At 43.1% G+C, this 13,294-nt stretch overlaps 1 protein-coding gene across 4 annotated transcripts in view; it reads left to right on the plus strand.

Moving 5' to 3' along the window:
* Entpd1 (ectonucleoside triphosphate diphosphohydrolase 1) overlaps positions 1-13,294 on the plus strand; it is a 130,996-nt gene that overhangs the window by 94,115 nt on the left and 23,587 nt on the right. For all 4 annotated transcript variants that reach the window (XM_031390284.1, XM_031390286.1, XM_031390285.1 and 1 more), the window contains one exon: positions 9,172-9,299. In XM_031390284.1, coding sequence (XP_031246144.1) covers positions 9,172-9,299 — 128 coding nt within the window. The remainder of the gene's footprint in view (positions 1-9,171; positions 9,300-13,294) is intronic.

Raw genomic sequence — 13,294 nt, forward strand, 5'->3', positions numbered from 1 at the left:
CTGAAACTTGTTTTATAGAGCAAGTTAACTTCAAACTTGAAGTGGTCTTTCTGCCACTGCTGTAGGTGTTGGGGTTATACCATTATGCTCAGATTCCATAATTTTCCATATAATTTCTTTACTGAACTTTTACTTTTAGCTATATGGATTTGATGAATATATAGATGGTCATCCAGCCATCACCCCAATCAGGATAAGAATACTCTTTTATCACCAAAAGTCCTCTGTAGCTCCTCATTGTCAGTCCCAGTCACCTGCACTCTGGTTCCTGCTCCTAATAGTGCCTTCTTGATAATAGAGTAAAGTCATTCAGTTTTTTCACTTTGCACAGTGCTTTTGAGATGTGTCTATGCTGTTGCATTTATCCCTAGTGTACTCCTTTTGTATTGCTGAGGATAATTTCATTGTATAATTGTAAAATGACTTGTATACAGTCATCAGCTGGCAGATACTTGGATTATTTATTTATCTGTTATAAATAAAGCTGTTAGACATATTTAGATACCTATTTTTATGAACATCCTCTGTGCTTTTGGGGCTAAACACCTAAGAGTATAATTGCCTGCTAATAATTCTAGTTCATTTCTCATGTTGCAAATATGCACTTCCTTTTTTTTTTTTTTTGAAAGATTTATTTATTATTATATGTAAGTACACTGTAGCTGTCTTCACACACACCAGAAGAGGGCATCAGATCTCATTACAGATGGTTGTGAGCCACCATGTGGTTGCTGGGATTTGAACTCAAGACCTTCGGAAAAGCAGTCAGTGCTCCTAACCGCTGATCCATCCCTCCAGCCCCGCATTTCCTTTTCTTTAAATTACCTATTCATGTTCCCTTTTTTTTCTTTTTTTCTTTTTTTTGTTAGGTGGGTTGATGATTTTCTTAGTTTAATGACTAATATATTAGGAAATAAACTATTTGATTGTATCAAAAGCATTTGCCTTGATTCATCAGTTTTTTACAGTACATCATTTTTTTTACAGTATATTTTTTCCATATTAATACTTGTGTGCAAGCTCTGAGTTTGCAGCTCATGGCTACAAAAAATGAGGCACTATGAATAAGAGAATTTACACACATAATATAGAAAACAAGAGCCTGCCAGAGCAACATAATCTATGTGAGTTCATTCAGGTTACCTGGAGGACTGATGCAAGACCACTTCTCTGTCTTTCTGTCTCCTCTCTGTCTCCCTGTCTCTCTGTCTCTGTCTCTGTCTCTCTCTCTTCCCACCCCCCTTCTCTCTGTTGGCAAATAACCACAGCTTTGTTGACATTTGTGGCCGCTTCTGGGAAAGAGTCGAGTCCCCAGGGAACAATTGTTTGATTTCAGATGTGGAGAAGATTCGTTTAGTAGAAGCAATGTGCAGAGATTGTTCTGCCTTCTGGCCAGGACACAGGGAATTCCAATGTGCAGACTCAGTGACATCACTTTGCCGGAAACAACCCTACTCCCTGCCAACCCTACCCTTAAACATGGGGATTCCGTGCCAATCACAAAGGCCTTTTATGTTCAGTGCAGTCTGTGGGCAAATGGATTCAGGGAAAGCCAGGAGGAGAGTGGGTGAAGAGAGTGGGTGTCGTGATGAGAGGAAGTGAGGAAAAGAGCGAGGAAATGGGACGCCTTTGCTTCCCTGCTTCCCCCACAGAACTTTGTCTGGTTTTTGCGGTCCTTAGCAGTTTTGGAGCAGTGACAGTGGCTAACTGGAGAAGACACCATGCAGGAGTGGGCAGACTAGAGTCGGCTCAGCCTGCTTTGCAGTGAGACTTTGCTCTGCACCCCACACTCCACCCTCACTGCCTGATTGTCCCTAGATGGCCTCCCCAGCCAGAGCTGATACTCAGAACATCTGCCATACTTAGCTGAGATAAATACACTTCTCTTCCAACTAAAGAACTGGTTAGCTGAGAAGAATCAGATAATTAGAACTCAAAGATAAACCAGTTGTTCCTTCTCTGAGGGTTGGGGTCTAAGAGATCAGAAGGTTTCAACCCTGCAAAGCACCCCACAGTTAAATCCTCAGTGTCTCTGTGTCTCTGTTGCTGTCCTCACCCCCCTTATCCCTTCCTGCATTCATTCATTCATTCATTCATTCATTCATTCTGTCTGTCTGCCTGCCTGTCTGCCTGCCTGCCTGCCTATCTGTCTGCCTGTCTGTCTGTCTGTCTGCCTGTCTGTCTGCCTGCCTCCCTGCCTATCTGTCTGCCTATCTGTCTGCCTACCTGTCTGCCTGCCTATCTGTCTGCCTGTCTGTTTGCCTGCCTGCCTGCCTGCCTGCCTGCCTGCCTGCCTGCCTGCCTGCCTGCCTGCCTGTCTGTCTGTCTGTCTGTCTGTCTGTCTGTCTTTTGTGTCTCCCAGCTTACTCTCATCTTGCTTTCCTTCGTAATTCTTCTACCTTCTGTCTTTAACCAACTGATCATAGTTAAGCTCCTACAGTTCCTTTTCAGTGGAATCTGTACTGCCTTCATGAAGTAAAACCTCCACCAGGTTAACTGCTTTATCCTAGAACTGAGTATGGATTGGTTAACTGGAGGAACATGAGGGAAATAAAACAGTAAGATCTTCTCAACTGAATGAAACTTGGGAACCAAGAATGGATGAGGCTGTGTAGTGTCAATAGGTTTCCGGTACAGGAGGGCTGTTGAAAGCATTGGAGTAGAGTCAGAAGATTCAGGCCAAATTCCTATTCTGCCTTCTGTAACATATATGACTCAGCAAGTTCCCAGATATTCTTGCTAATTACAATCTCTGCCACCGAACTGGAAGCTTCTCATTGTCTGGATCGAAGATGCTGCAGGAGTAAAGGGCAGAACATCGGTGCTCTTGTCAGAGCCATCTACATAGTTCTCCCATTGGTGTTGGTGCCAGTCACTTCCATTCTGGGATGATGGAATTTGCTATTCTATATGACATGATGTCTCAAAAACTGTAGAGGATATTGGGCACAGGATCTCTCACTGAACCTGGAGCTCACCAATTTAGCAAATTTGCTGTCCAGCAAACTTCAGAGATTCTCCTGTCTTCACACACTTCAGTCTCCCATGGTAGAGTTACACATGGGCACCACTACACTATACTTGGCTTTCACGTGGGTGCTGGGGATCTAAACTCAGGTTGTCTGCATAAAGAGCCTTTATTCCAGAAGAGTGCATTGGATCCTATTACAGATGGTTATGAGCCACCATGTGGTTGCTGGGAATTGAACTCAGGACTTTGGAAGAACAGCCAGTGCTCTTAACTGCTGAGCCATCTCTCCAGCCCCTAACCTCAGGGTTTTTAAGTGTAGGTTGTATTGTGAGCTCACTGCATTTTACATAGCAACCACACGAAGCAGGTGTCATATCACTGCCCATGTTGCACACGGGGAGCTAGAAGCTCAGAAGAGCCACACGGGCAAGCACTACCCTGAGTGTCTCTGACATCTGTGGAGTTGGTTTCTGGCTGGTGAATTCTGGTGACTTTAGCTCCAGCTCCTCCCAAGGATTCTGTCTTAGTGAGCTTAGTGAGGTGCAGAAGGTGTGAAGACTTTCCTAGCATGGTGTTTATTCCTGGATGTACCTGACTTTTTGAAACAAGCTGAATCTGATCAATCCTGGACTGTCCACACTTGGCTGTGTAGTTCTCCTATGACCTACTGGGACAGGCTTATACACTTATCAAGACAAGAAGCAGAGAAATGTGCCCTACATGACTATATCCACAGGACACATCCTCAAGCTCCAAGGGTTTCAGTGGCCCTTGATGACTCTATGTTTACACTTCAACTGTTGAGAATCAATCATACCAATTACTCTGGAATAAGTCTTATCTTTCAGGGTAGGACAATGGCCCCTTGAACCTCCAAGGTCTAGTGAGCAGAACTCCCCATTATCCCTCTGCCATCTCTTGCCCTTTCTCCTCTCATTGCTCTTCCTGCCACACTGCCTTACTGTCCAATACCACTGGAAATGACCAGAGTATTTCGTACACAGCTCAGTTGCCACCCATGTTCCCGCCTCAGAGGTGTGCGTGTTGTCTCATGGCCCTCTTCATTCACTCAGGATCATCCCAGAGGCCGTCCTTGTTCGCCCCATATCTCTCTTTGTATCTTTATAGCACTTAGAATTACATAATTACCCTCCAAATATTACTCCTTTGTTTCTTTTCCTTCCAAACTAGAATATAAGCTCCATGAATGTGGAACATTAATGTGTTATGTTCACTGCTGTAGTTCAGAGCTCCTAGCAAGTCTAGCTACATAGTGCTATGTGTTCAGTAATTATTGAACACATAATTGAAAGACTGTCGAGGCACAGCCTCCAGTTCAACAGCTGTTGAACTTGGACAAAAATGGTGTAGCTACAAGTAGCACATGAAAACAGAGGACTACTGGGCCCAGAGAGTTGGGTCAGCAGGGAAAGATACCTACAACCAAGCCTGAAGACCTGAGTTCAATTCCTAGGACCTACATAAGGAACTGACGTATGCAAGTTGTCATGTGACCTCCACACACATACCATGGCACTTGTACATTCATAAACACACGTACATACACATACATACAAACACAGACATACACATAGACACACACACAAACACAGATAAATACACATAGACACACAGATATGCACACCCTAAATAAATGTGATTTAAAAATAAAAAAAATTAAAGAAGGAAAAAAGGTATGGAGAGGAGCTTAACTCCACGTGAGCCTGATGTTGGGGCAACAAGGAAAAAGACTTGGTGAAGAATGAGGAGAATCCAATTTGCAAATGAAGGAAATGTTATATTGAAAAAAAAATCTGAGAATCCAAAGCTCGCTCATTCATTTACCATGGGACACAGCTGTGGACAGCCAGAAGAGTCCCAGCCCTCGGGGAGTGCATGCTACTGATAGTGACAAGAATATCAGTCATTCTGATCTTGGCCACAGTGGGCAGCAGAAAGTTAAGTTAGATCCTTGATCAGGAAGAGCCTGGGTTATAGAAGATCCCTACAGCCACCCAAACTAAAGATGGATTCTGACAGGGAAGGAAACCAGGAAGTGTGGGAGTCCCTGGAAAGGGCTTGTGGATCAGATACTGGATGGTGGTGTCGGGAAGTGGCTATCCAAGGGACCTGGTTCAAAGCCCCCAAACATGACTGTGGCCTATGTGTGTGTCCTGTGAAGGACAGCAGGAGAGTGATGGAGAGTGAGGAGGCTCTGGTTCAGGAAGGACGGACTGAGACCTCGTTGAGCATGCTGTCCCTGGCTGGAAACAGGTCATCTCAGTGTGTCTGTCTCTTGTCTGTGCTTGCTCATGGGTCCTGCTTTCTCCTATTGACTAGCCAGGGTTACTCCAGATGTGGCCCCCAGGACATAGGATGCAGTTCCCTAAGTTGCTTGGGATCCACAGAGGAAACTTTTGGTCACCTTTGCCCGAGCCCCACCATATCTGTCAATACAAAAAAGCTTTTTATCAATGAAAAAAAATGTTTTGAAAGATTATATTTTTGGTATCATATTTAGTATCATATATTTTGGTCCTATGATTTCTCTTTACAGTGTCATTTTGACAAACCATGATTTTTCACTAACTAAGATACTAACTGGGTAACTCTCTGGCTATCACTGTAAGAATGTAGAGTTGAATTAGGGACTTTTGCTTTTTGTTTTTGTTTCTTTTTTCTGTAGCCTATTGGCTTGACGTTAGTCCATATTTTACTAATAACTGGGCTCCTTTCAGCTCTTCCTGCAAAGTGAGTGGAAGTCAGTACTGGGGACTTGGCTTTCTAATATTAAATAGAAAAACCTGTTTACCTGTCACACGAAAGGGAAAAAAATGTGAAGAAGGTGCAGCCTTGAATTCTCCAGTATAGTCAACTCCAGGAAAAATAGCAATTATTGCTGGAATTTCCAACCCCAATAAGCCCATATAAAAAACACACAATCCAATTATTATGACTATAAGCTGTAAGCCTAGACTGGGCAGATCTAACACCATACTAACTTATTCCTCAGCTGTAAGACTTTACTTGCAGCTTCTCCTGGCCATGTGGTTCTGTTCCATCATGGCTTCCTCCTCCTCTCCCATCCTTTCTCCTTCCCTTCTCTTTCTCTCTCTCCACCTGCCCAGACTCTCAAAGGCTTCTAGTCCCACCTTTCCCTTCCATTGCCCAATTACAGGCTCTAGTCTTTACTGACCAGCTAAAATGGAAAGAAGATTCACATGAGATCACCTGAGTATGTGATCTACTGCTTGTTGGTGGCAACCCCTCTTGAGGTAGCAGAATTAACATCAGAATACGAATAGCATCAGGACCACCCACAACAGCAACACTTTGTGCTTGGATAATCTTGGTAAAATCATGCCTTGGACTTTTAGGAAGTACCATGTTATGGGCTAGGACATAGTTCAATTGGTAGAGTGCTTGCCTAGAATGTATAAGGCCCTAGGTCTGGTCCCTAGAACCATATAAAACCTGTAAATATCACATGCTTATAAACCTAACTCTTAGGTAGTCACAAGAAAATGGCCAGAAGTTCAAGATCATGCTCAAGTTGAACACAGCAAGTTCAAGGCTGGCATGGGCTACTTGAGACCATGTCTCAAAACAAACAAAACAAAAAACAAAAACAAAAAAAAACCAAAAAAGCCCATAAAAATAAATCCCACTTTATGTTGAGTGGTGGAAACTGCCTGTCTGTTACCTATGAGTCAGGTGAGGCTTTCTAAGCAGAAGAGAGTTGGTGTCAATTTTCATAATAAACCTGACTGTTTAAGTAAAACTGGATCCGAAAGATACAGCCAATAGTGAGAGTGGCGAAGGTGGTTCCCCAAACCCTTTTCCCCTTTTCACTCTTGGAAATGGAACCCAGAGACTTCCACATGCTGATCAGGGGTACCCCTGCAGCCTGTGCTTCCCCTTTCTGCCAGCCTGGCCCCCACATCTAGCACCACTTCCTGTGAAGTGTCTGGTTCCCTGCCTGCCAGCAGGGCTTTTGAGAAGTCTGAGGGAGACGCAGTTCTGTTTACTCCTATCTGGGTAATCATATGAAAAAACTAACAGCTGTATTTTTGGTAGTAAAGAATTTTAAAGTTACATGTAGAACATTTATATACTTAAGTCCTCTTGCTTATCTTTAATAAGAAGTAAAAATATGGCGAGGGATTTGAATATATTGTAGAAACATGGATGTCATTACAAGGGCTGGGCAAACGTGGGAAGCAGTCCAACTGTTCAGAGATGATGAGGATCAGCAAATATTTGCATGGGAAAGGAAAAAAAGAACACCAAAGTCACATTAAGGTAGCTACCACCTCGGAGCTTCTACAGTTCACGTGCCTGCCTTCTGGAACATTCCATTCCCCCTCACAGCTAATGTTTCACCATCACCCAGTTCTTAGAAGTGTCAGGGAAGTCTCCTTAACCTGTGATCTAACACTGCCAACCTCAAGTCCAGCGCTGCAGCAATCAATTGACCAGAGTCCTTGGCTTTAGTTTCCTCTTAGCACTTTTCATGACTGAAATCATTTATTCATGTAATTTCTGTTTTGCTTTTTCTGTCTCTCTCTCAGTGAATGGCTGACTAATTTCAAAGAGCAGAGATTGTGTTAATCTCTTCCATTGTTGTAGTTTAGATACTAAGAATAATGCCTGCATAGATGCCATCGAAAAATGAGTCGGCAAAATTTGCCATTCTAGAGTTCTGGCATTTTGACATTTCTTCTGCCACTGCAGCTGTACCTGGATGTTAAGCTTCAGGTAACTAATACCCTGGCGTGGAGCCAGAGTGTAATCCTGTGGGAAGGTGAGCTCAAGGTTGGTCAATTTGGCATCTCACAGTGATTCTCCATCTCTCAGCTCTGCCATAGGTGTCTGACAGTGACAAGAGACAATGTTTCCACTTTTTCACTAGTCTTGTTCAAGCAGACATCAGGTTGTCAGGGCCGTGATTAGGTATCCACCCATCCTAGAAATCTCTCCTAGTTGGGGCGTGAGATCACACAAACTGAGTGCGTCCATCCCTTAGCTTGGGGGAGGCAGGTCTCTAAATGCAGTGTATGTTCATTCAGGAAGAGGGCAGAGAAGGGTTATGTCTTTCATTTACCCTTCTTCCTTGGGAGTAAGAGGTAATGCTTTGTTAGCATTTTGCCCTGGGTTTTGGCTTGATGGATAGAGACTACTTGAGAACTCTGGGGCTTGGTGCGGGATAGGCACTCATGTGGTGGCAGTCTTTTGGAAAAAGTCCAAGTTTCTGCTTATGACCATAAGGAATACTTCCCTTGTCAGTGTCCAGCCTGCTGCTGCTGCTGCTGACAAAGAGGGAAATGGGAGAGCCTCTCTCCCCACTCCCTTGGTCTCACTCTGTCCTTGGAGAAGTGTAAAAAAGAAAGAGAACCCATCTCATTTTCAGACGATTCTGTACTATGAGCCCTGGAAGCCTAAGAAAGAGTCTGAAGCTAGTTTGAGAAGTTGACTGAAGAACAGGCTGTATCATCAAGATGGATGGACTTGATGTAACCTTCCCTGTCCTATTCCTGGTCTCTGGATGATCTATTTAAGTCCAGTTGAAGTAGCTTTATGTAATTCTTCTGGTGGAGCTTTTAAAATGTTCTTTGTCAAGTAAGACTAAAACTAGAATAGATTAGCTAATAGACTGACAGCTGAAAGTGTTCATAACTCCTCAGGATTAAGGTGACTGTCAGCTAAGGTGACTGTCAGCTAAGGTGACTGTCAGTTTCCCATAAAAAGGCTTCAGGACCCAAAAGGTGTGTCAAGCTGGGAAGTGTTATACAGTGATGGGATCTGGTGTTTGCCGTTTTTAGCAAATTAAATGCTTTGTGTATATTGTAAAAACACAGAGGTTTATCTGTCTTTTGTTAGTTGTTTCTTGTCTTTTGGTTGACGTGTGTGACTTATTAGATGAGACACCCATGTGATTCTCCTCCTCATTCCGCTCATGTAAGTGGCCTGGTTTTGCCCGTTGTTCTTTGCACACCGCCAACTTGACCTTTGTCTTTGTGATACAGACAAACCTTTTTATTCTTAAATTGTTTCCAATAATTTACAAGTATCTTGTGTATACAGATAGGCTTCTTATTAACATCTCTGGGGTTTCTGGATAGCCATCATAAAACCAGACAAAAAGGCAAGAAAAACCATTGTTTGCTGATTCCTTATTCATGTTTTGTTTTTGGCTTTAGATTCTAAGGTGAAGAGATTTTGCTCCAAAAATATTCTGATCATCCTTGGTTTCTCCTCTATCTCGGCTGTGATAGCTTTGATTGCTGTGGGACTGACCCAGAACAAACCATTGCCAGAAAATGTTAAGGCAAGTAAAATCACAAACATTTGCAATGCAGTTATTATTTTTTTATCTTTTAATTTAAAAATGTGATAAATATATGTATAAGTATATATAAATAAAATAAATATATAAATATAAATAAATCTAAAATATATATATATTTTATGTTTAAGCTGGGAAGACAATAACTATGTCTGTATGGGACCCACCTCACATGAGTAGGCTAGTGAGCACACTGGTACATTTGTCATGTGGGCAGTAACATATGCAGAAGGTGACATGACAGGGGCTGTCCTGGAACACACACTTTTAAGTATATTCTGCTTGCTGATGATGCCCTATGAGCCTGGAAAATCAGATGCATGCCCTGTTTCCGAAACTGTTGCCACCCACCCGCATCACTTGCTGTGTAGAAAAGGCGTGGGTGTTCCCTTGGCCTTTTGTCTCACAAATTCATTCCAGTTGTGGTGTGTACAGCGGCCACTTTGTCAGGACAGCAACTGGCTGGCGCCGGCTCAGTGATGGTGGTCTCTTGCTTCTTAGTGTTTAGTGGCATTGGCTATTTGGCAACACTTCACTCGCACTGACGCCTCATGACATCTTGGTTTTGCTATTTGTTTACCAGCTCCAGAAGCAAGTGGTCGCCTTCTTGGGTGACCTTTTTGCATGTCCAGTATTGCATCACTGGGCAGAAGGGCCACTGAGGAGGCACACTTGAGCTCTCTGTCCCCAGTGTCTGCTGTGGTCAGGGCTGGCTCCTTTACGCACAGTGGTCTGCAAGTCTACTGGGCTTCTGTTTTGTTATGTTGTTTGGTGAAAGGGAGCCAGGTCTTTGACATTCGTTAAATAAAAGTATCTCAGGAACAGCTACTGCCCTTGAAGTGGATGTGGTAGTATTGCTGATTTATTTTGCACAAAGACAGTTTTACAACAAAAAGATGACCATTTGTTGAAGTTACTGATTTCAGTAAGATTTCTATCACATACTGGGAATGAAACGTTGCACAGTACTGAGAGATGTCCACCACTGTAGAGAGTCTATTGGACATTGCTGCTTTCGATTGCACTCTTAGAAGACATCTCTGAAATGGCTCAAACCTCAGTTGAATGAATATGGTGTAGAGGACAACATATTATAAAATCTAAAATAAGAAACAAAACCAGGACCGTTTTTATTGTGTGGATGATTCATCACAGCCTACTAAATTATGTTAGGAAGTTTATTGGTAGAATGCACAGTTGGCCTCCAGAACCTGTGGGCATTGGTTCCAGCCAGGACACCCACCTTGAATATAAAAATCTGTCTGGCTAGTCAAACCTTTTAATAATACTCAAAGGATACCATTTGCATATAACCCATTTGAGGTTCTGAGATATAATTCCTATATGTTTTAAGCCATCTCTAGATTTTCCATAAAATCCAATATAACATAAAGTCTATGCAAATAGTTGTTGTGCTAGATTTATTATTTAGGAAACAATGGCAAGAAGAAATTATACAGATTTCGCATGAACAGATTTTAGAAAATGTAATTGCTCTTCCATTTGCATATTTTTGCTCTGCTATCTGCCATATTTGGTTCTGCCATTCTCCATGAGTGCAGAACCCACAGACATGCAGAGCGGATTGTGTTCTCATCTCAAATGACCTTGTAAAAGACAGCCCTCATTCAACTATTTGTACACAGACTTTTTGTTTTGTGAAGATGGTCTAGCCTTGTTTTATTTCTGCTTACCGTGGTTTGGGTTCAGTCTTGCTAAAGAGGTGGTAGCCCCATGCCTGGGACACAACTGGCATAGCACAGCGAGAGCACTTTATTGTGCTCACACACTTGGACATTCAGTTCTAAACATATTTTGGAGAGGGACTGGGGTTCGCTTGTCTTTGCATACGTTTTACATATTCATTCATTTAATAGGTATCCATTGAACATTTACTTTGAGGGTCTGTACCAGAGAACAACATTGGGAAAGTGTATGCATTTCTGCTGAGTCAGGGGAGATGCTCACAGTGCAAGTCCAGCCCCCACCCCGAGTGCTGATGCTATAGGCATGCGTTGACTCAGCAGAGCGAACAGGAGCTCAACGGAAAGGACTGCGCCCTTCTTGGACATAGGCCTGTCAGTGTAGGAGGCAGACTACCAGCCCAGGACCCTCCAGGCATCCTGTTTACCCTCACTGTGAATGTGCAGAATGAAGGCTCCAGAATCTGTCTGCAACAGATAGCCTAAGGCATTCTCTTGCCATGGAAGTTGGAGAAGTATTGAGACTCAGTTCTAGGTACTTGCTTTTAGATGACTGGTCCATGCTTCTGAAAACAAAGGCTCCAGTGGAGTGGACAGGCAATAGTGGTGTCTGATTTTGTCTTTGGAAGAGTGCTTTTGTCTCCATGGGTCCCGGTGGGGGAAATGTTTTACATCTTGCTCTGTCCATTCCTCCTTAACTCCCCGCTCACAATTGGACTCTGGCTGTTGGTATCACTTTTAGCATGAACATTCCACATTTTGACATGCAAACTGGCCCTATACCAAGCAGCAGGCTTGCATTCAGAATGCCCCTACTCTGGAAATAGGCTCAAGGGGCAGGGTGCTCTCATTTCAAGTACAGTAACCGTGAGTATAAGCAAGTGAATTCCTTCCTCCAAACCTGAGTTTGCCTACACGTCAAGTGGAAATAGTAATAACACTACCTGATGGTGGGTTAGAATTAAATGGAGCAAAACAAACAATGGCTTGTCCGGCAGTGTAGCACAGCAGACATGGAGTGCAGTGGGCCACTGTCAACATCTCTTTACAGAGGATATACTCCATGGAAGGCCCGTCCCTAGTAGCATTCTGTAGTTTCTGAGCCAGCATTCTTCAGGATTTCTCACTGCTGCTGAAGGGTGGTAGCCTTCCCCGAATCTGCTTTTCTAAAGCAGGCTGAAATGATTCTCTGGAATTAGCATTTCTGATTCTCTTTTTATGGAGAAATTGAAAGAATTTGCTTTGGCTTGCACTCTTAAATACACTTGAAAAGTATCAGTTGTTATTTTTACTTTACTGTATTTTTGACATTTTCCATTTTGAAAAGCGGCCCGTGGAGATAGATGGTGATACTGGCTATACAGTAGTGAGGATGTAATTAATAACCACTAGACGGTCCACTTTAAAATGGATCACATGGTACGTATTGTGTTATGCATATTTTACCATAGGATTAAAAACAACAAAATAAGAGTTTATATTCAGGATCTGGTGACTCTAACTAAAGGAAAAAAGAGAAGAATAAATAGTTTCTAGATGTTTATCGTCTCCACTGGCATCTCCATGGCTAGTGGAGCCTGTTTATAGGGTATTAGAAACACATTGTAAAAGATAAGCTTTGTTTATAAGCCCAGGCTCCCTGAGCCAGACCCACAGGGCTGCTGAAGTCCCTGTTAAAGCTAGAAGCACTTTGAAGGGGGGGGGGTAAGAATCCAGTTCTTCTAAAGGGGCCCCATGAGGCTCACCCCGGTAGTTAGCGCCATTGTCCCTTTTGGACTGCTATAACAGACTACTAGTACAGTATAATTTGTAAAGATGGGATATTTACTTTCTCCAGTACTTTCTCTTCTGGAGCCTGGGAAGCCCAAGGTCCACGAATTTGTTTTAAGTGTACTTCAACTCTAGCAAGGGCCTAATCTCTGTTTCTAAATGGACATCCTGGGTGCTGCATTGTGGCAGGGGGATACCACTCCTTGTATGGGCAGTAGGTTAGAGGGTTAGAAAAAGGCAGGCACCTTCCCAAAGCCCACTTCATTGGGTCATTAATTTACTCATGAAAGTAGCATCCTCATGTCCTGAACACTCCCATGAGGCCCCACCTCCCAGAATACCCACATGGAACTCAGTTCCAAACATGTTCATATTGAAGAGGAATGCACTAAGCCAAAGCGCCTGGCTGTGCCATTCGGGGTGGAGTGTGTAACCCAGCCCCAGAGTCACTGCTTTAGATTATGAGACTGTAGGTGGCTTAGAGCACAGTGGTTTATACAAAAA

Source organism: Mastomys coucha, unplaced genomic scaffold (assembly GCF_008632895.1).
Source record: "Mastomys coucha isolate ucsf_1 unplaced genomic scaffold, UCSF_Mcou_1 pScaffold21, whole genome shotgun sequence".
Classification (NCBI taxonomy): domain Eukaryota; kingdom Metazoa; phylum Chordata; class Mammalia; order Rodentia; family Muridae; genus Mastomys; species Mastomys coucha.